General features: G+C 53.0%; 1 protein-coding gene across 3 annotated transcripts in view; it reads right to left on the reverse strand.

The window, feature by feature from the left end:
- Positions 1-3,596: 3,596 nt before the first annotated feature.
- Positions 3,597-19,142, reverse strand: part of MAPK4 (mitogen-activated protein kinase 4) — a 75,777-nt gene continuing 60,231 nt past the window's right edge. Inside the window, exons 2-6 of one of the 3 annotated variants that reach the window (XM_029230289.1) lie at positions 14,175-14,319; positions 12,280-12,441; positions 7,498-7,699; positions 5,112-5,123; positions 3,597-4,692 (exon numbers count right to left, since the gene is read on the reverse strand). In XM_029230289.1, coding sequence (XP_029086122.1) covers positions 3,996-4,692; positions 5,112-5,123; positions 7,498-7,699; positions 12,280-12,441; positions 14,175-14,319 — 1,218 coding nt within the window. In that variant the 3' untranslated portion in view covers positions 3,597-3,995. The remainder of the gene's footprint in view (positions 4,693-5,111; positions 5,124-7,497; positions 7,700-12,279; positions 12,442-14,174; positions 14,320-19,142) is intronic. The other 2 variants (XM_029230281.1, XM_029230295.1) reach the window with 2 other exon arrangements.

The raw sequence follows: 19,142 nt of genomic DNA on the forward strand, positions 1-19,142 counted from the left end.
GAGAAGGTTCTACTCCTCCACCTTACCCTCACAGCCTGCAACCAGGGACTGGCTGACATGGAGGCACAAAAGGCTGTCCTCTTTTCCTCAAGGTGGGGTCAATTCCATGGTGCAATTTGTGCTCCAGAGCTCTCTGTGGGTTGGAGCTGAAGCTGGTTTTTAGCCTGGACCATGTTCTTGCTGAGTGTTCTTCCCCAACCCTAATCTGCATCCCATACTCCCCCTTGTCTTCAGGCATCCCCTCCATCAATCATTTACTCAGGAATCCCCATCCCAAGATTCCTGAGAACCAAGCCAAGACGGTAGTGACTAAGCTCTGATGGCCACTGGGACCCCTACAACCATATTTTGATGCATCTCAGCCTGGCTCACAGTGTCCTTGTTTCTGCAAAGGAATTTCTCAGTCATTTAAAGCTCTATCTTAGTTTTGAGCCTATGAATTAAAGTGGAGAAGATGTAAGCCTTGTCCAGACAGAGGGTGGAACAATTGTTGGATGGGAGGTTTTGCTCTTAGACGCAAACTTGTCATTCATATGCTTGTTCTTTCCCATAACAGAGCCTGTTTGCAACAAGCCTGTCAACTAAGATTGACCAGAGGGACTGGGTGAAGTAGGTGCTCCGAGGGCCAATCTGATCCCACATTGTCATTCCCATGGGAATTAGCCACTGGGCGCTCAAGTAACGAGGCCTACGAGTGTTAACGTTCCTGTTAGTCAAGAATGTGCAGAGCAAGAAAGAGACATCAGTGGAGACTAAGTAACTTGAACTCTGAATGTCAAAGTCTGGAAGGGTTTTTTATGGTGTTCGAGAAGTTCTTAGGGTAAAAAGCAAAATTCAAGCCTCAAGGATCAAAGTGGCCCTATGCACAGGCAAGAAAAGTGCTCCTGCGCTCACACCACAGGCCTGCCAGTAGGTTCTGACACAAAGACCCCCATTGGTTTGACACCACATCTTCTCAACAGTGACAGGGATTGCTGATCCCAGAGTTTGATGAGTGGGACTAATGGCTGGGACACTGATGCTGGGCATGGGATGTTTAGGAGGTTGAAAGGAAAAGCTGCGGGTAGCTTAGGTAGCAACCCAGCTTAGGTAGTACCTCCAGCTTCTTTCACCTCCACTTGCTGAAGCTTTATGAAAGTGCAGCTTCCTGCCCCGTGACCAGTTTTAATTGTTATAGGCCGGGAGGAGGGGATAGGAAAGGTTGAGAAAACCTGAGTGTATTGCCAACACAAGGAGATGTTCTCTGTCTGGGTCTGGAACACTCTTCAACGTTAAATCCCATTGTTGACACCTGTGGGTGTAGTTGGTGCTCTACGGAGATCCCCTTTGCCCTCATCTTTCTGTGTGTGCCACTCCAACTTCCACCTGCCAGCACCTGTGTCCTTTTGCCTGTGGCCTTTCTCTGTCCACTGGAGCCTGTGCTGCGGTGCAGAACAGGCCAGAAGGGCTGGGGAAGTGACAGCCAGGAGTGTGTTCCTCAGCCAAGGGTGGGCAAAGGCCCTGAGGTGGACGTTCCTTCCACTCTGCCTAATGGAGCTCCACACCAGAATGAAGCTGCTTTGCCCACAGTGGTGACACGCACCCTTTGTTGGCTTCTTTCCCCTCCCCATCACTTCCCCATCACCTCTCAGTGTCTCCTGAGGTCATTCCTCCCACCCCCAAATTATTTGCACTTGATTCTTTGTCTCAGAGTTTGCTTCTGAAGGAAACTAAGCCAGTGCCCCATTTGACTTTTCTTACTGATAGAGCCCCAAGCTAGGAAGAAGCTATCGGACCAAGGACCATCCTTGGTCAGAAGGTTTGGAATTGGCTCCAAAAGTTGGTTTGAAATCTACTATATGGACACTGGGCCTGACCCAGGTGATTCTGGAATGTCTTCCCTTTCTACCAATCTGTGTAGATTCTCCCCTCGCCTCCCCTGCAACTGCAAACCCTCAAAACGCTGGCCTTCATGCGTGCAGGGAGAAGCCAGCCAGGCTCCAATGGCTCATCTGCTGTTAAAGACGGGATCAGATAATGTGTAAATGAATGAGAGAGTAAGTAAATGAACAAAAGAATCTATGTTCCAATAAAGCTTTATTTGGCCCATCCTGATCAAGTTTAATAATGTTTAATAGATTTTTTTAAAACATGAGTAAGTAATAGCAATTCCTCTGTAATAACAATTATATATGAACTCCTGGTCAAGATCAGCAGCTTGCTCCTTTACCAAAAAAGTAAAGCCGCCCTTTGAGGACAAATGGCACATGAGGAGTGGTGTACATTTCCTTTTCTTTAAAACAAAAAAGAAAGAAAAGAAACCAAGACACTTCATATTTACATATTTTCCATTTAAAAATTGGTCAGTATGGTTGTCTTTAAATATAAGTTTCTAACGTGTTGCAGGTTTTGATGCACAGATCCTAGTTAGTGGATTAGATTTAAGGTGCTGTTGAGGTGAGGGTGAACCCAGCCTAAGCTCAACACTGAGGAATCCTCTGTTTACAGACTGGCTCCTGTGGGCATCTTTGGGGGAAGCTGAACGCCAGTGGTGGAAATGGCAGAGCTTTTCCAGGGGACTGGGCTCCATGCTTCTGCAGAGGGCCTGCTGTGCCCACACACCATCCCCCCTCAGGCTCTGTGTACAAATGCACCTTTGGTTTGGCATGCTCTGAACTCATCCCGGCCTAAGCTAGGAGGGACATGGTGGCCTCGAGTCCTTTCTTTTGTCGTGGGGTCCCCATGCTGGTGCCTGACCCCTGAAGGCCCTCGATGTTGGCACCCCACCTTTCATACCTTCCTACCCTTCCGGATTCCCTGTCCCCAAGGCCTCTTGCTCTCCAATGCATTTTTTCAGGGCCTGCTCTTTGCCGGGGCTAAATGGATAATCAAAATCAAGGGCAGTATTAATGAAGTCGGATGGGCCCTGTGTGAAATCTTCTCTCCTAACACATTTGCTCTAGGCAGGCACCTCACTGCTCTCCACCAAATGAGCAATTCATGCCGAGAACATGAGTTCCCAAAGTAGGCTTGGAGCGGGCTATGAGTATGGGGGTTGGGGTGTGGGGCAGGCTGGAGGGATTCTTGGAATTGCTGTCTTCAAACTCACCCGTGTATGACATTCCCTCGGGAGCAAGAGCTGTGTCATTGTGTCTGTGCGTGTGTCAGGAAAGTGCATAGGAAGTTCTGCAAAAGGTGTGTGCACAGGCCTGGGAGAATGGGTTATTTTACCCACAGAGCCCAAACTGGTCCGGTCTGCAACCAAGATTTCAGACCACACGGGGTGAGGCAAATACTACAGGGGTGAGGCAGATGGGAATATTTACGTACTTGAGGAGCCAGAAAAAAAGATGCTTGGTGACTAGGGGAAAGAAGCTGGCTCAGTTTCCAGTTTCAGAGTTCAAGGGGCATTGCTCTGAGTAAAAGCACGTAGAATGGGTCAGATGGTAATGGACAGGGAAGAAACATCTTGAACCAAGTTTTCTGAGCGAAAAGGCAGAGTGACACCAGTAGAGGAAGACACTGTTTAGTGGACAGACACTGGCCTGGGGGCCAGGGGCCTGGGGTTCAAGGCTTTCCCTGACACTGACTAGGCCCTGAACTTAGAGTCACTTTGCTTCTCTGGGCCTCACTGTCCTTCCACATCTGTCAGCTGAGGCTAGTTGGGCCAGGTGGTTCCAACACTCTGCCTACAAGGTTCCACTGCACACAGCCACCCAGGTGGGGCCTGCAGACTGCTAAGACATACTTCTGCCCTGTACACCGCCACTTATCAAAGCACAGGGGCCTCGTCCTCACCGGGAAAGTGATCAACCCCCAATCTCGGCTCCTGTTCAAACCCACTCCCAGAGGTTAAAGGCTAGTTATTAAGGCAGTTTAAGAAATGGATGTTCCTCTCGCTCCTCGGATCCTTCCTGTGTTCTGCTAACCCCAAGGCAGCAGAGAGGGGCGGCAGGGGTGGTGGAGATGCCAGGGAGGCGGTCTTCGGGATGGCCTGGAGCACCCCTCCGCCGCCCTCACCACCTTTCTTTGGAGAAGGCCTCAGTCTGCACGAGATCGCCAGGGTGCTCGGATATGCAGGCGCCGTTGAGGTCGCCCAGTTTACTGTCCGGCAGGTCCTCGGGCTTGGTGCAGAGCTTCAGGGCGCGGGAGATGAACACGTCCAGGTCGAACTGGGGGCTGGCGTCCCCGTCGATGGGGGCCGGACGGCCGGGTGGGGAGGCCGACAGGCGGCGCTCGGGGCCGTCGGGGGGCGGGCTGGCGCGCTCAGGGACGCCCTGCGTGCTCTGGACCCACTGCGCGATCTCCAGGAAGAGGCTGGCCGGCTCTTCGTCGCGCGGCCCCGCGTCCGCCGCCACGGCGGCGGTGGGGGGCGCCCCGGCCGCCTGCTTCCAGTGCGACAGGTCCAGGATGAGCTTGGGCTCCGAGTAGTGGTGCGGCTTGTTGTCGCGCCACAGCAGCTTGTCCAGGTAGGACGGCGACCCCACCTTGTAGTCGCAGGAGCGCCCGTAGTCGGCCTCGAAGGCGCGCTCCATGGACGAGTGCGACTGCTCCAGGAAGCGCTCCGAGCTGCTCTGCGAGTCCTTGCGCGGGTCCACCTGCACGTCCTCCGCCAGCGGCGCCGAGCCCGCGCGCGGGTCGAGCTGCACCTCGCTCGTGTCCTGGTACCTGTCGGGCCGCCACTCCAGGTCCGACGACAGGCTCACAGGGTACCTGCAAAGGTAAGCCAGGATGGTGATTGGACCCTTCCAACCTGGTTGGCTTTGTGGAGGGAGCCAACCCCCCTGATCCCTGTCTGCCACCCACAGGCCGGCTTTCCATTCCTTCCCAGTCCCTCCAGCTCCTTCCCTCACCTCCCAAGGTGGGAGGGTGATGGGACAAAGTAATGGTGAACCTCCAGGGCTCAGGCAGAAGGACTGATTGCCCGGCTTAACTCTTGTATCCTTTTGTATTCATTGAATATCCTACAGATATTTCTTGAGCACCTCCTATGTGCCAGGCGGTGTTCTGAGCATTAGCGGACACAGCAGGGAACAAAACAAAATCCCTCTCCTCATGTAAGGGTACTTTCTAGTGGATGCACCTGTGCAGTACTCCTCAACCTTTGATGTGCACACAAATCACCTGGGGACCTTGTTGAACAGCTGATCCAGTAGATGAGGCAGGGTCTGAGAGTCTGCATTTCTAACAGGCTGCCAGTGATGCTGATTCTGCTGGTCCCTGGCCCACACTTCGAGTAGCAGGGCCCTAATGAGGGCTTCACAGCCTTGGCTCAGATTAGAATCACTTGTGGGGGGGATTAAAAATAAAATTCCATGCCTGCCCCGCATCTCCAATGCTGATTCAGGAGGTCCAGGGAGGGGCCCAGCATCTGCGTGGTTGTCAAACCTCCCCAGGTGTTTCTAAGTTCCAGCCAGGGCTAAGAACCCCTGCCATAGTGGATCTGGCTGGAGGCCCTTGCAGCACCTTGCGTAGATGCTGAGCAGGCAGGGCGTACTGAAAGATTACAGACACCCTCAGGAGAGGCCAGAGATCCTTGGAATTCTGCCCTCCGTCAACTGTCCTGCGGCCCTGAAGAGCCATGTCTGCTAGCCAAGAGCAGATGAAGGGCAGGTGGGCAGGCCATCAGCTTGGGCTGAGCCCTCCCTCCCTGTGCCAGGTGTCCTATGCAGAATTGAGGGGGCGGGGAGAGGCAGGGAGCCCAGGGGAAGCCTCAGGCAGCAGCCAGCCGCTCCCAGAACAGGAGGCCTAGGGCTCACACAGGAAAAACCAAGGACAGGCAGGTTTGGCTGTGTGACCGGGCAGGCGGGCAGCTGCAGTCCACGCCTTGTGGTTTGCGAGGCACAGGAAGGTCCCAGTTCTCCCCACCCTCCCAGTGATGCCATTAAGGTAGGAGTCACTCCTAGAGGTGAACACTGCCTCCTCCCATGAGGGTCCTTGAAATTGCAGGGATTTCTAGGAGGAAGAACTTGTGAAGCCCGTCACCATTGGCTGCTACACGCCAAGGGCCAGGTGTAAGGTGTCTGCAGTCTCCAGGCAACCCTGTGGAGTGAGTGCTACCACCTGCTTCATAGATGAGGACACTAGCGTTCAGAGGTAAGCAGTTTGCCCGAAGCAGCAGGGCCTGTGGGAAGGGGTTTGCCATTGCCTTTGTCGTCCGCCTTCCTCATGCAGGTGTGATGGGAAGGGTCGGGAGCAGAGGGGCACCAGGTTTAGAAGTGGTCAGAGTTGATGGGCAGGGGCCAAAGAAACCCTGCTACAGTCTTCCTGACACCAACGCCATGCCATAGCCATGATAAGCAGAGGACAAATCCTGCAGAGCCAATGCTCCGTGCCCCCAGGTGCTGTGGAGTGGAGGACGAGGGGCTGCAGGAACCACAGTCAAGGGCAGCGCTAGCATGGGGGTGGCAGAGGAGAGAGTCTTCATTAATCTCTATGTGCTGGCAACTCTTGATAACAACAACAACAACAAACCAACAAACCTGTCCCGAAATAGCAACGTTGCCCTGACCCTCCCTCGGAGCCTCCTTAATCTGAAACCCGTCATCTGTCAAATGACTGAAAAGGAGAAACTGCTTATCTGTCACTTACGTAACTAGCTGTCACATTCTCGCAACAGCAGCGCTCCCACTTAGGCCCCCTTGGAGTCCGAGCTTCTAAGCCCTCGACTTCTATTTCTAAACCGAGCGGCTACCAGTGCTTCCTTCCAGAATTAGCAGATGGTCATGCCCAAATGTTTAGGTGCCTGATCAGGAACATCAGAACAGGAAGGGACCTAAGAGATCATCGTGTGCTTATGCGGAGATTGTCAAAAACTGTATCTTCTATCCAACTCTGATTCATTGGCAGTGACTTCCGGGCACACTGTGTTGAGAAGGATTCTGAGGCCCGGCTCAGTTTAGCAGGGAAGAGTCCTGTGATTGCTTAGCAGTGTCTGACATGGGTGCAGATTGGGGAGGGCCCCACATAGGCCAGGAATTAGGTGTGTGACACAATGCCAATCTCTAACCTCTCTGAGCTGTGGCTTCCTCGTGTGTCAATGAGCAATAATAATATTGGTGCCCCTTTACTGGCATCTCAGGAGGTGCAAATGCTGTGAACGGCATGAAGGTGTTGTGTGGTGGTAAGTGTCACATTGTTTTCTTGTCTTGCGTTGCTGCATTTTGCTTTTCTGGGGCAAATTCCCAGCCTACTAGACGTGAGCTCTGGCTGTGGGTGCTCATTAAATGCTTGCCCAACATTGTATTGAGCCCTGTGTGCAGTACACTCGGGGTGGGTTGGAAAGCTGGTGGTGACCGGTGTTGCACAAAGGCAGGCCCCGACCACGCATGCAGGACATAGCTGGTCATCTACCAGGAATGTCTGGGGACAGGAGAGAAAGGCAGGAGGCTAAGCTGGGGAAAGCACCCTATGGGCTATAGAACTTGGGAGACAGAAGGAAAGGTCATGGAGGATCAGAGGCAAATAGAAATGAGAGGACGGGAATGTGGGTTCCAGACTCCAGGGCTGGAACCGCACCTGTCCCAGTTGGAGAGCTGGCTCTGGTTGGCAGCCATCAGCAGGATGTCGTCAATCTCATCCTCTATGCGGAAGGGGTGCTGCGAGGTGGGCTCGTCCTCGGGGCAAGCGTACGGGCTCATGTAGGGATGCTGCAGCCCCATCTCGGCGGTCAGGCGATCCATGGGGTTAAAGGTCAGGATCTTCTCCAGAAAGTCGATGGCTGTGGAGAGCAGAGCAGGACAGGAAGGCCATTTGTGCCCTTGCCAAGCTGAGAATAAGACTCCTCAGCATGGGGACACCCCCTAGTGTTTGTACTTTTCCATTTGTAAAAAGGCTTCGGATGTTTCCTTTCTCAGGATCCTCACCACAATCCAGGGACAAATTCAGAGCAGACGCTGCTTTTTGACTTCGCTAATGAATTAATAGAGGTCCAGAGGGGTACAGTGACTCAAGGCCACCGTTGGTTACAGGAGGTCCAGGGCTAGAACTCTGCCTTAGGCTGGATTTCCCCAGAGACAAGGAATGGGGTGGAGGTAGTTTATGTGGCAGTGATGCCAGGAAGCACCGGTAGGGCAATGGGGAAGAAGCCAGTAGAGGATGTGCCAATGAACAGTTCCTGCTGAGAGCCCCTGGGGCTCTGTTCCACTGGGTCCTCCAAGAGACAGCATGGGACACACCTCAGAGATGGTCCCACTTTGGGGGCAGGGGAAGCTGAGGTATCTCCATCCCCACTCTCATTTGTCATGGGTTGAGTGCTGCTGGAGTGGGTGGAGGACCCAGCAGCAAAAAGCCTCAGTGAGAATGGTCGCCGTGGAGCTAGGCGGGTGGGACAGAGCCTGACAGCCCAGGGCTCCTAAGTCCAGAGCCCTTTCTACCATATGTTGCCCCTGGAGGTTTGACAAATAAGGGTCATCTTCAAAATATTTATCCCCTGGGCTGAAGCCCCCATGCTGTGCCAGGCAGTAACCCTTCAGTGGCTAGATCAAGGGGAGGACCTGGCAGCTGAACCTGGGCGTGGAAACGGACACTCAGGAGCCCTGTGCGGTGGCTATTTGCCAACCAGCATGAAGGTATATCAAGATGGCCGCAACCTGTAGGGCGTTGTGGGTGTGCACTGGCTGAACATCACCTCCGCTCACAGGTGCCCTTTGTCCTGAGCGGGGGTAGGGACACCTGTCTGCCCTGTGAGCTCAGCCCCGGGTTATCTCAGGGCAAGTCCGGTCTGGAGGTTTGTATTCCTTCTCAGCCCTGGAGGCTCCACTTAAATCATGGCTTGGCTAATCACGTTACAGCCCACATGGAAAAGGAGGAAAGCAGCCGAGCTCAGGGCCAGGCTTCTGTGCCCTCTGAGGGGCTCCCGGGTGGGCCTCAGCCTGCACCATTACCCTGCCCCTCACACCAGCCCTGGACCTCTCTGCGGAAAAATTCATCAGTGATTCAGGAAATCGATGGATTCTGAAGGTCACTGGTCTCCCAGGAGGATGCAGTTCTGTTCCATAATCCTAGACTGAAAGATCAGTTAAGCAGCAGTAACTCTGATCCCTCCCCAGTGCTCTGGGGCTCAGGGCATGCTTCTGCGCCCAGGGCTGCAGACCTGAAAGAGAATCGGCCTCACAGGTTCCCAGGACTGGGAAGAATCAGGCAGTGCAGGGCCCAGCTCTGCCACTGCCCAGCTCCAGGCTGGGCAAGTCTTTCCTTCTTTGGGCTCCCAGCCCCTCACTCGGCCCCACCTACTACCCTGAACCTTTTGACAAGGAAGTGAGAGAGCTGGGGCTCTAAACGTTGGCAGGCATGATCACCATTATCATCAGTATTAAGAAAGACCCAGCGAACCCTGATGTTGGAAAATGCCAGCCCCGAAGGCCGCTTCACTGACTCTAGTAAGGATGAGAATCTCCCCTTCCCTCTCTCTGACAGCTGGTCCTCCAGCATGTGCGCAGACACTTCTGGGAACCCAAGTGTTAGAAAATCCTGCCTTATAGCAAACCTAAATCTGCCTCTTTAACTCCTACCCTTGAGCCTCGCTCTGCCCTCTCTGGTCTCCCCATGTCAGCATGCTCTCTCTTCCCCATGGCTGTTCCCATCATGTTTCAAGGCAGCAGTCATGTCCCGCGCAAGCCTCCTGTCCTCCTGGCACACAACTGGCCTACATCTCCTAGCCTCCCCCGCAGTTCGGTGTGGCCGTGTGACTGGGGCCAATGGGAAGGGGCTGGAAATGATGTGTGTACCCCGCTTCCAGGCCAGACCCTTAGAAACCTCCTGCAGGAGCGTCTGCTCTCCATTCCCCTGTCTTCGGCCGGAAGTTGGTGCCCTGCGGGTAGTGGGGAGCCTCGAAAGTTACGATTGAAGATGTCACATGGCCAGCATCCCAGGCGCGGCCCCCAGGTTCCCCCACTCTGTCTGAACTTGAGTTGAGCAGTGAATACACTGCTAGCGGGTAAGCCACAGAGACTTCAGGTTTATCGGCTACAGCACTGGCTTCACCTTAACTCATAACCACACCGCCCCGCCTCCACCAACTCCTTTTCTCTAAGTTCAACCTCCCACATGTTTTCTTTAGTGCTTCTAATATAATGAGGCTTCTGTACAATTGTGTCACCTCTCTGTGGCCCCAGTGGATTCCCAGCTGGACTTCTCAGAGCCCCAGGGATCCTCAGGAAGGATTCTCAGGGGCGTCTCTGGAGATCAAGAGGCAGGTGGACAGGGCCCCTCACCCCTCACCCCTGCTGCACCCAGAGGACTCCTTTCCCTGTTTTGTATATTAGATTTTCTCATCAGCTCTGTCATTTGTGATATAGTTTCTTCTTGTAAGTGGAGCTCAGAAGTGAACGCCCTGGCATGGTCTCAGGCCTGCTCCCTTGTCCTGAGCCTGTGGTGTGACGGCTGTCTCGGCTGCTGAGGGATAGATACAGTCCACCCAGACTGTGTCCATCGAGCCTCTGAGGGTGACAGCCAGAGAGCACTCCCACCTCTTCCCAGGCCTACGGGGCCTCAAATGGACAATCCAGGACAAACCGAGGGTCACCAACTGACTCTTAGGGACAGGTGCGCGTGATACCCTTTCTCCCACTGAAGTTTCATTTCAGCCATACCTCATTACCCTGAGGCCAGGCTGATTGGGGCCACTTTTCAAGCCCAGTGGCAGACAAGAGAATTGTGGTTGAAGCTGGCGCATTGGGAGGGTGAAGCTTTCGTGAACATCTGTTCGGCTACGGGATCAAGTCTGTACACATCCGCTGGGTATTCAGAGCCCTGCAGTCTCTTGGCCCTTCTCACCTATCCAGCTTCACTTCCTACAGTCAGTTTCCCGCTGATCTGAGCCCTCACCAGTCCTCCAGGCCGGTTCTTCATCCCTCTCAGTGCTTGGTGGCTCTCTTCCCCTCCCCGAATACCCAGAGCTCTCGATAGCCCCTTAGGATGTGTTCCTTCATCTGCTCATCTCTGACGTGTACTCCATCTTCCCAGCTAGACCATCACTTATGTCTCTGATCTCTGCGAGACAGGCCCATCACACTCAGAGCCAAGTCACCGAGGGACTGCTGTGCGTGTGGTGGTTTGGGGGATGGGGACATGGGTGACACATCCCTCATCCAGAATTCCTGAGAATTCTGAACCTTGTGTCACATGGTGGGATTTCTACAGAGGCCTAGGAATCAAAGTAAATGTGGATGGGCTGAGCCTTAATTTGTGGGGAATCAGATTGCCCCCTCCCTTAAAGATGGGGAAACTGAGACAGATTGAATGGGGATCAAGGCCAGAGGAATTGTTAGTCCAAGTTCTTGGTTTCTTGATGGGGAGGAGCGTGGCAGAGACAGCTGTACCCCATGTCTGTTCTCCTCTTTCATAGTAATGGACACAGAGTGGCAATGGAGTAAGTGTCCACTTCCCAGCCTCACTGCAGCGAGGTGGGACCATGTGACTAAGTTCTGGCCAACAGGACACGAATGGAGGTGAGGTTAAGTCAAGGGAACTGCCCTCCTTCCCCGCCTTCCCCCAGCTGGTAAGGGCAACACCCTAAGGTGGCAGAAATACAAGACAGAAGGGGCTTGGGCCCTGGTAGAGCAGGTCTACCACATTGGCCCTAGACTATCTACTTTGGATTATTATATAAGAGAGAAATAAACTTAACTTCTTTTTTCTTAAATAAGAAATACATGTTATTTAAGCTGTTGATGATCTGGGTTTCTTTTACAATTGGCAAAACCATATCCTACCTGATATAGGGGTTTCCTAAGGGAGCCTCTAGCAGGTAGAAGGCTGGTGGCAATGTAACATCTCAGGTGATGGAGCAACTGTCCTATGCTAAGGGCTTTACAAATTCTGTTTTACTTACTTGTCACAGTGACCCTGTGTGTCATGTATTATTACATCCATTTTACAGTTAAGGAAACTGAGATGCAGAGAAGTTAAGAAACTTGCCCAAGGCCAAAGAGCTAGTCACTGGTGGAACTGGGAACTCAGCCTGGGTCTGGCTTTGAAGCTGATCAAACCATACCATGCCTTACAGAGGGAAAAATAAAGGGAGATGGAAGAGAGGGAGGGAGGCAAGTGAGGAAGAAGGAAAAGGAAGCAAAATCAGGGGTAGAGTGTGGAGGACCAGCTGTGACCGCCCTGAGGGTGGCCTGATGGCCGAACTCAGTCTGGAAGTAGCGAGGGCAAATGCCCGCTGCCAGGGGTCCCCAGCTTCTGTGTCTAGGGACTCTGTTTGGTCCTTTTGGAAGAGACTGCCTGCCCCAGCCCCCCCAGGGTGAAACCAGAGTGCTGCCTCCAGGTGCTGGCTTGGCCGTTGGACTCTGGTACCTTCGCTGTTCACTTCAGGGAGCAGCTTGCGCAGTGGCCTCTTCACCTCCCAGGCGCTGCTGACGAAGGAAGGCATCACCTTGAGCAGCTCGTCCTTGTCTTCCTCCCGGATCACAGGGATGGTCTCCAGGATGAGCTGCATCTGCTCCAGCTCGTGAGCCCCTGGGGAGGTAAACACCAGATGGTTGAGCATGCTGCCCACGTGGCTGGCGTGTGTGGAAGCTCCCGGGCCGCTCTACGACCCTGGGGCAGGGGGACCAGAGCTGGGCTGGGAGCCAGGGAACCTGAGTTCACTCTGCCACTAACTTGCTGTGTGACTGTGGGCAAGTTGCTTGCCATCTCTGGGGCTTGGTCAAATGTAGAAAGAAGGGGTAGTCTCTGGGGCCCCATCCGTTCCCCTAGCATTCTGTGCCTCTGGAATGGACCAGTCTCATATAGCCTGAGTCAGCCATCGCTAAAGTGACGGGAGCAGCCTGGCCCAAGTCTTTCCAAATGCTCTTTCCCATATGCCTCTGTGCACGTCCTTTACTGGGCTGGGGAAGGAAGTGATTTTAAGGCTAGGAATGAGTCTTACCTTTTGGATTTCCATTAGGAGGAAAAAAAGTCAGGAAGAACAAATTAAGCTTGGGACGTGTCATGAGCACACTGCCTCTGTGCTCCTTTGGGCGGAGGGAGGAAGACAGACTGTGCCAGGTCTGTGGGACGGGATGGAGTCGAGCATTCAAGCACTCATTCACTTATTCATTCATTCAACAAATGATTATTTATGGAGTGTCGTCTCCATAAATGGAGTGTAATCTCCAGGAATACCATCCTCATCCGTAAGAAGCTTCGGGCTTTGTGCATCTTGGAAACTCAACTCCTCTTCTACGCTTAGGCCATCACGGATGCTGCTTCAGAGCTTTGACACTGCTGGGATGGGTCAGGTCTGAATCCTTGCCGCCCCCTCTGACTTCCAGGCTGTTCTTACCTCCAGTTCCTCCATTTTCCCTTTTGGCATGAGTAGCCTTGCCATTTACCTCTACCAGGTTAAATCCAACCAGGCCCCATCTTCCTTAAGAAGTGCCCCTGACTCACCCAGCTGCACAGAGCTCCCTCCCCTTACCACCGATTCCCATGGGGTCCCAGTCTTCCAGAAGCTGGTAGCCAAGGGCGGGGCTCTTCCGTGTCCCTCGCGATGCCCTGTGCGGCACTAAGCACTTGTGGATGCTGTGAGCGCTGACCCAGAAAGTGCCTATGGATCAGCATCTGCTCTGAACGAGTCCCTTGGCCTCTCCCTGCGGTGGGCTCATGTAGGCTCAGTTCAGAGACTCTGGGAGACTTGTGCGGTCCCCTCTCCAAATTGAGCACTCCAGACCGACCTCTCACAGTGGCAGGGAGAGGAGAGGAAGGGGCTGAAAATGTAGGACGGGTGTTTTCAGGGGTCAGTCTCAAGGTGTTTGAATATACACGATTATCGATTTTGAAAGTTCTGTGCTCAAAAGGCTTTTTTTTAGCCTCTCCAGTATTTTGCCTGAAATGGTTGATAATCAGGTGCTCCAAGTGGTGCCGTAAAAGCTGCGGAGGTAACGTCAAAGAGAAAGACTAGCATGTTTGTGATTAACATGTGTTTCCCCCCCTCCGGCTTTTTTTTTTTTTTTTTGCGGTACGCGGGCCTCTCACCCCTGCGGCCTCTCCCGTTGCTGAGCACAGGCTCCGGACGCGCAGGCTCAGCGGCCATGGCTCACGGGCCCAGCCGCTCTGCGGCATGTGGGATCTTCCCAGACCTGGGCACGAACCCGTGTCCCCTGCATCGGCAGGCGGACTCTCAACCACTGCGCCATCAGGGAAGCCCTGTTTTCCCCTTTTATTGAGCTACAGCAGAGGAGAAGGAAGGTGCCTGGGTAGCAGCTTACCAGCAAAGAGCATCCTCCCCGTGAGCATCTCTGCCAGGATGCAGCCAGCGGCCCACATGTCAATGGCTTTGGTGTAGTTGTTAGGGGAGAGGAGCAGGCGTGGTGAGCGGTACCATTTCGTTACCAACCCTTCTGACAGGTAACCCTGGAAGACAAAATCCAGGCTTCCGGTAATCAGTCATTTGTAGACACCCCCCCTCACATGCCTCTCCTCCTTTCCCTTCCCAGGGAGACAAGACCCCTTTCACTCTCCATCCTTTCCCATTGATCGTCTGGTTAGAGGGGTTTAGGCAGCGTTGTGGGGCTCAGAGGCTTTGGTGGGGGAATCTTATGAGGCCCTGGAGTTCTCTTCTGTGGAAAGGGATCCAGGATGACACTATTTAAGAAGCAGTGCTTTCCCAGCCCATCTTGATGTAATGACGCGTAGCACTCTACCCTCATCTAGTAAGAAGATGGAGAAGTAGGAGCCATACTTGAGTTTGTTATCACCATCAACAGAGTAATGATGAGACAGTGGAATTTGGTTTATTCAGTGGCTGAACGTCAGAAAGAGCTGTAAAATTTAAATCAAGCCAGTTGCTTGATTAAATTAATTCTGCCGTGATGTCAGACGCCAAGCCCCTGCTGGGAGTGGACGAGGCCAGCTTCATAATGGGTGCGGGTGAAGGGCTTTTGGAAGCAGCCCTAAAAGGCAGAGTGGACACAGCTTTGGTTGGCCCAGAGGATTCTGGGAGTTCTACAGAGTGTCTTTGGGGGGATAGATGTTCTAGCTGATTTCAGCCACTGCTCAATGTGCGGTCTGGAGTGGAATCCCTCACTACGGGATATAGTGACAGCATAGGTGCTTTAGCACAGATAGGGAAGTATAGCCAGGCAATTCGGAGCTTGTTCTCTATGTAATTCACAAAGCTGGCCCAACAGTGGAATCTGGGAAATGTCTGTTGAATTACATGGAACGGTCTCTCTAAATTGAAAAAAATAGACCTATTTGGTGGTCAAGGTCAGATAATTAGCACCAGGGGGATCCAGTGAGAAATTCTAGGGACGGTTTTGTTATTTGCTGTTGTAATTTCCAATTTAGCATCTAATTTTCCTTTTTGCTTATGTAAAAAGTATCACAGACCTAGGTTAAAAGCAGATGAAACGTTAGGAGACCCAAGTACCCAGGAGCTTTTGATCAATTAATCTGAAATCTCGTCACTTGTTGTGCAAAGATTTATTATGTTTTAAACCTGAGAGCCCTGAGTTACAGCAGTTTTCTCTCCTCTGTGGCACGTATTTCTTTAGAGCAGGTCCTCAGACTGGTGGAAGGAAGGAAGAAAAGACTAAGGTATACCCATTCCCCAGCCTCGATGCTCCAAAATGAGCTCCTTATAATTTTTAAAATATGCCCCCTTTCTCTGTCCTTTGGGCCTTTGCATGTGTACTTTCCAGGGATGGGTGTCCTCACGCCCACTGTCCTTCCTGGCTAACTCACACTCAGGCCTGCTTCCTCTCAGAAGCTTCCCAATTCCCTGGGATGAGGTTGAATGCCCCTTCCTAGGAGCTCCATGATCCCTGTCTTGTTACTGTTTCTTTACTTCTCTGCAGTTCCACCTTCACCCACCCCACCCCCAGGACCACTAGACCACTAGACTCTGCCCTCATGGGCAGAGGCTGTATCTTGTTTCACAGCCATTTCTGCATTGCCTACTGCCAAGTCTGCCTCCTAGGAAATGTCCAATGAACACAGATGGATGGATGAGTAAGGAACATCTCACATGGTCTGAGCCCCTTCAAAATGGGGCACCTTCTGGAGGAACCACGTATCCCCTTCTTTAACAGACCTGATTTTATGGAGAGATCCAGTTCCCACTTTCAATGGTGGATGAGGAGTTTAGAAAAGTTGTCAGCTTTTGCCTTATGCCTTGCCTTCTTCCAGAAAGGACTGGCAAGTGTAAGTAATTTTTTTTTTTTTTTTTGTGGTACGCCAGCCTCTCACTGTTGTGGCCTCTCCCGTTGCGGAGCACAGGCTCCGGACGCACAGGCTCAGCGGCCATGGCTCACGGGCCCAGCCGCTCTGCGGCATGTGGGATCTTCCCGGACCGGGGCACGAACCCGTGTCCCCTGCATCGGCAGGCGGACTCTCAACCACTGCGCCACCAGGGAAGCCCAGTAATTTTTTTTTTAAGTCAGGTTTATTGAAGTATAATTTATAAACAGTAAAATTCACTCTTTTTAGGGTATAGTATGAGTTTTGACAAAGCGTAGAATCATGTAACCACCATCATAATCAAGAGACATACAATTCCATCAGCTCACACAATTCCCTCGTGCCCCCTTCTGGTCACCCCCGAGCCCCAGTTCCCTAGAAACCACTGTTTTCCATCCCTTTAGTTTTGCTTGTGCAGAGCGAACGTCATATAAATGGAATCACAGCGTGTGGCCTTTTGAGTCTGAATTCTTCCCCTTAGCATAATGCATCTGGACTCATCCACATTGCTGTATGAAGAGTAATCTGTTAGGAGTTTAAGTTTGATTCTAAAAAGGAAAGAGACAAGCCAGACTGTAGAAGCTCACATCTGGGTGGGTGGCTTATAAATAAAGAATGGTCCAATTTTATTTTCCAGTCGGAGGGTGAGTGTGTCAGAGAAAGACTAAAGCAGAGTACCCAGAGGGGAGGTGACTTAAGGTGAGTTTACTCTGATGTGTAAATGAGCAAAATCTTTTATGGGACAGAGTTCCCTATAATTAACACCTGCCTATCTGCAGAGTCTGGAGCTGAAGTGGGACACAGGGAGCTTCCTTCTGAAACACCTGCCCTGAAAGTAAAAGAAAGATGTTTGCATGGGCAAGGCTGCCCCAGGGCCAGAATTATGGGCAAGGCCATGATAACAGCTGAGAAAGTTCACCCCTGGCTCTTCCTTACCTTTGAATGAAAACCAAGAACCTGCCAGATTTTTGTCAATTACTAGCTGCTTCCCTCAAGTTACTTGTCCCTCAAGTCAGGGGATTTACTGATATGTTTCAGAAGCCACAGGACAGAGGAGAATTTGGGAAGGTGCAGTGGCTTTTCTGCCAGTCTCTGGAGCAGGGGGAGCCTCCATTCCTGGGTCTGTGGGGCAGACACGGGGAGGGGCTGGAGGTCTTGCCCTCAGCTGAGATGAGCCCTGGGTGTCTGAGTGGGAGAGGCACTGGGGCCCACCACACAATACTGGTGATCTGAATTCAACAGAGGAGTTTTAGTTGAGTGGATGGGGCAAAAGTCAGAATTTTCTAGAATAAAAAAAATCTTTAAAGATACCCAGGAGTGGGGACTCAGTTTTATCAGAAGGGCCCATAAATCCGTAAGTGTACTGGCTCAGCAGAGATCCTTAAATGGCTTTCCTGCTGGAGCCTGCAGGGTGAAGATAGTTTTCAGCTCCATTTGGATGTAGAGGAAGCTGTCTTCAGTGATCAGACATGGTCTCTCCTGGGGCTCGCCCATCGGCAGGCTGACCAGTGGGTGGGACAGCGGGCACAGGCAGGGCGTGTTGTCTCATCACCACGCTGGGGAGACGGGAAGCGGACACTCCTCGGGTCGCCCCCTGAGTGTAAGAGGCAAGACCAGAATCACCCTTTCCCTAGTGTCCCAGTCCTCCTGCCAGCCTGTCCCTTGGTGTTTCCAGTGAGAAGGCAACTCCGGAGGCACCACTGGGAGGGGTGGACACGGTTTCCTGTCTAGACCCCACCATGGGGACTTTGGGCTTCTTCAGCTATTACTCCAACCAGCCCATTGTGCTGGAGTCATGTCCAGCCAGTGAGAGGCTCTGACTTTGAAAGCCTTATAGGTGTTTGGAAATAAACTGGTAGCAGCTGCCCCAGGAGGAGAGTAATTAGGGACCCCCCACAGATCCAGAGGGAGGGTAGAATTAAAGCTGAGCATTCTCTTTGCTGAAGGAGCAAGGAAACCACACTCAGTCCCAGCTGCCTGCCAAGGAATTCAGAGCAGCCTCCATCAAACTCACCCTGGAAGGGTGGGTACCCATCCGCTGCTCCGGCGAGCCTGTATTGGGTGGGCTTCAGCTCTGCTCAGCTTGCCTTCTCTGTGCCTCCACTGGCCCAAGCCTGATCTCTTGGGTCTGGGAGTCAGAAGGCTGGAGGAGAGGGCTTGATCCCATAAACTTTCCACTTCACCCTTTAATGCACCTACTGGCACCTCACAGAGGTAGGGCAAATTTAAATAGGGACAACACTCTCCCAAGAATAAAAGCCCTGGGTGTGGGAAGACGCCAAGGTAGCGTCTCCCCACAACTAGGGCGCCTGCCAGCTGCTGGTGGGGACCCTGACGCCCAAGGAGATGGGAGGAACCCCCAAGTGAACCGGTAGGACGCGGGGCGACTGAAGGGGGAGGAGAAGTGGAGGCCAGACAGGATTGGCACCCCTGAGGCTGGGGAGATCAGGAGAGGCAGGCGGGAAGGACCCTCATGAAAGAGTGGAAGAGGAGCGGAGGGTGATCTCCCGGCCCATTTGGGCTGGGGAGCCTGCTGAGCTCCCAGGCCGATACCCCCACTCCAAAGCCCCCTTCAGGCTGCATGGGTCCTGGGGGCATAGGAAGGAGGCCGAGGGGAGAACAGCAGAGGCAGGCGGGAGGGGCCCTCCCAGACGGGAGGAGCAGGAGAGGAGAGGAGGGCGTTTGCCCCGCCCACTCGAGTCTGGGAAGCCTGCTGTGCTCCCAGGTGAGGTCCCCTGCCCTCTGAGACCAGTGGTGGGGGGAACGTCTGGGCCCCTTCTGTTCCTTGAGCCTAAGCCCCACTCCCCACAGCCCCCAGGGCCTTTTCCAGCCCTGTGGGTCCTGAGCATAGGCCCCGCCCACCACCAAACCTCTCCCATGCTTAGACCTCGCCCTCCACAGCCAAGGCCTCCCCCCGCCTTTTTTTTTTTTTTCTTTCTTTCTTTTTTTTTCTCCTTCTTCCTCCTCCTCTTTCTTACTATTGTGGTACTGATGTA

This window comes from Monodon monoceros, unplaced genomic scaffold (genome assembly GCF_005190385.1).
Source record: "Monodon monoceros isolate NGI ecotype Baffin Bay Population unplaced genomic scaffold, NGI_Narwhal_1 Super_Scaffold_1, whole genome shotgun sequence".
Taxonomy (NCBI): domain Eukaryota; kingdom Metazoa; phylum Chordata; class Mammalia; order Artiodactyla; family Monodontidae; genus Monodon; species Monodon monoceros.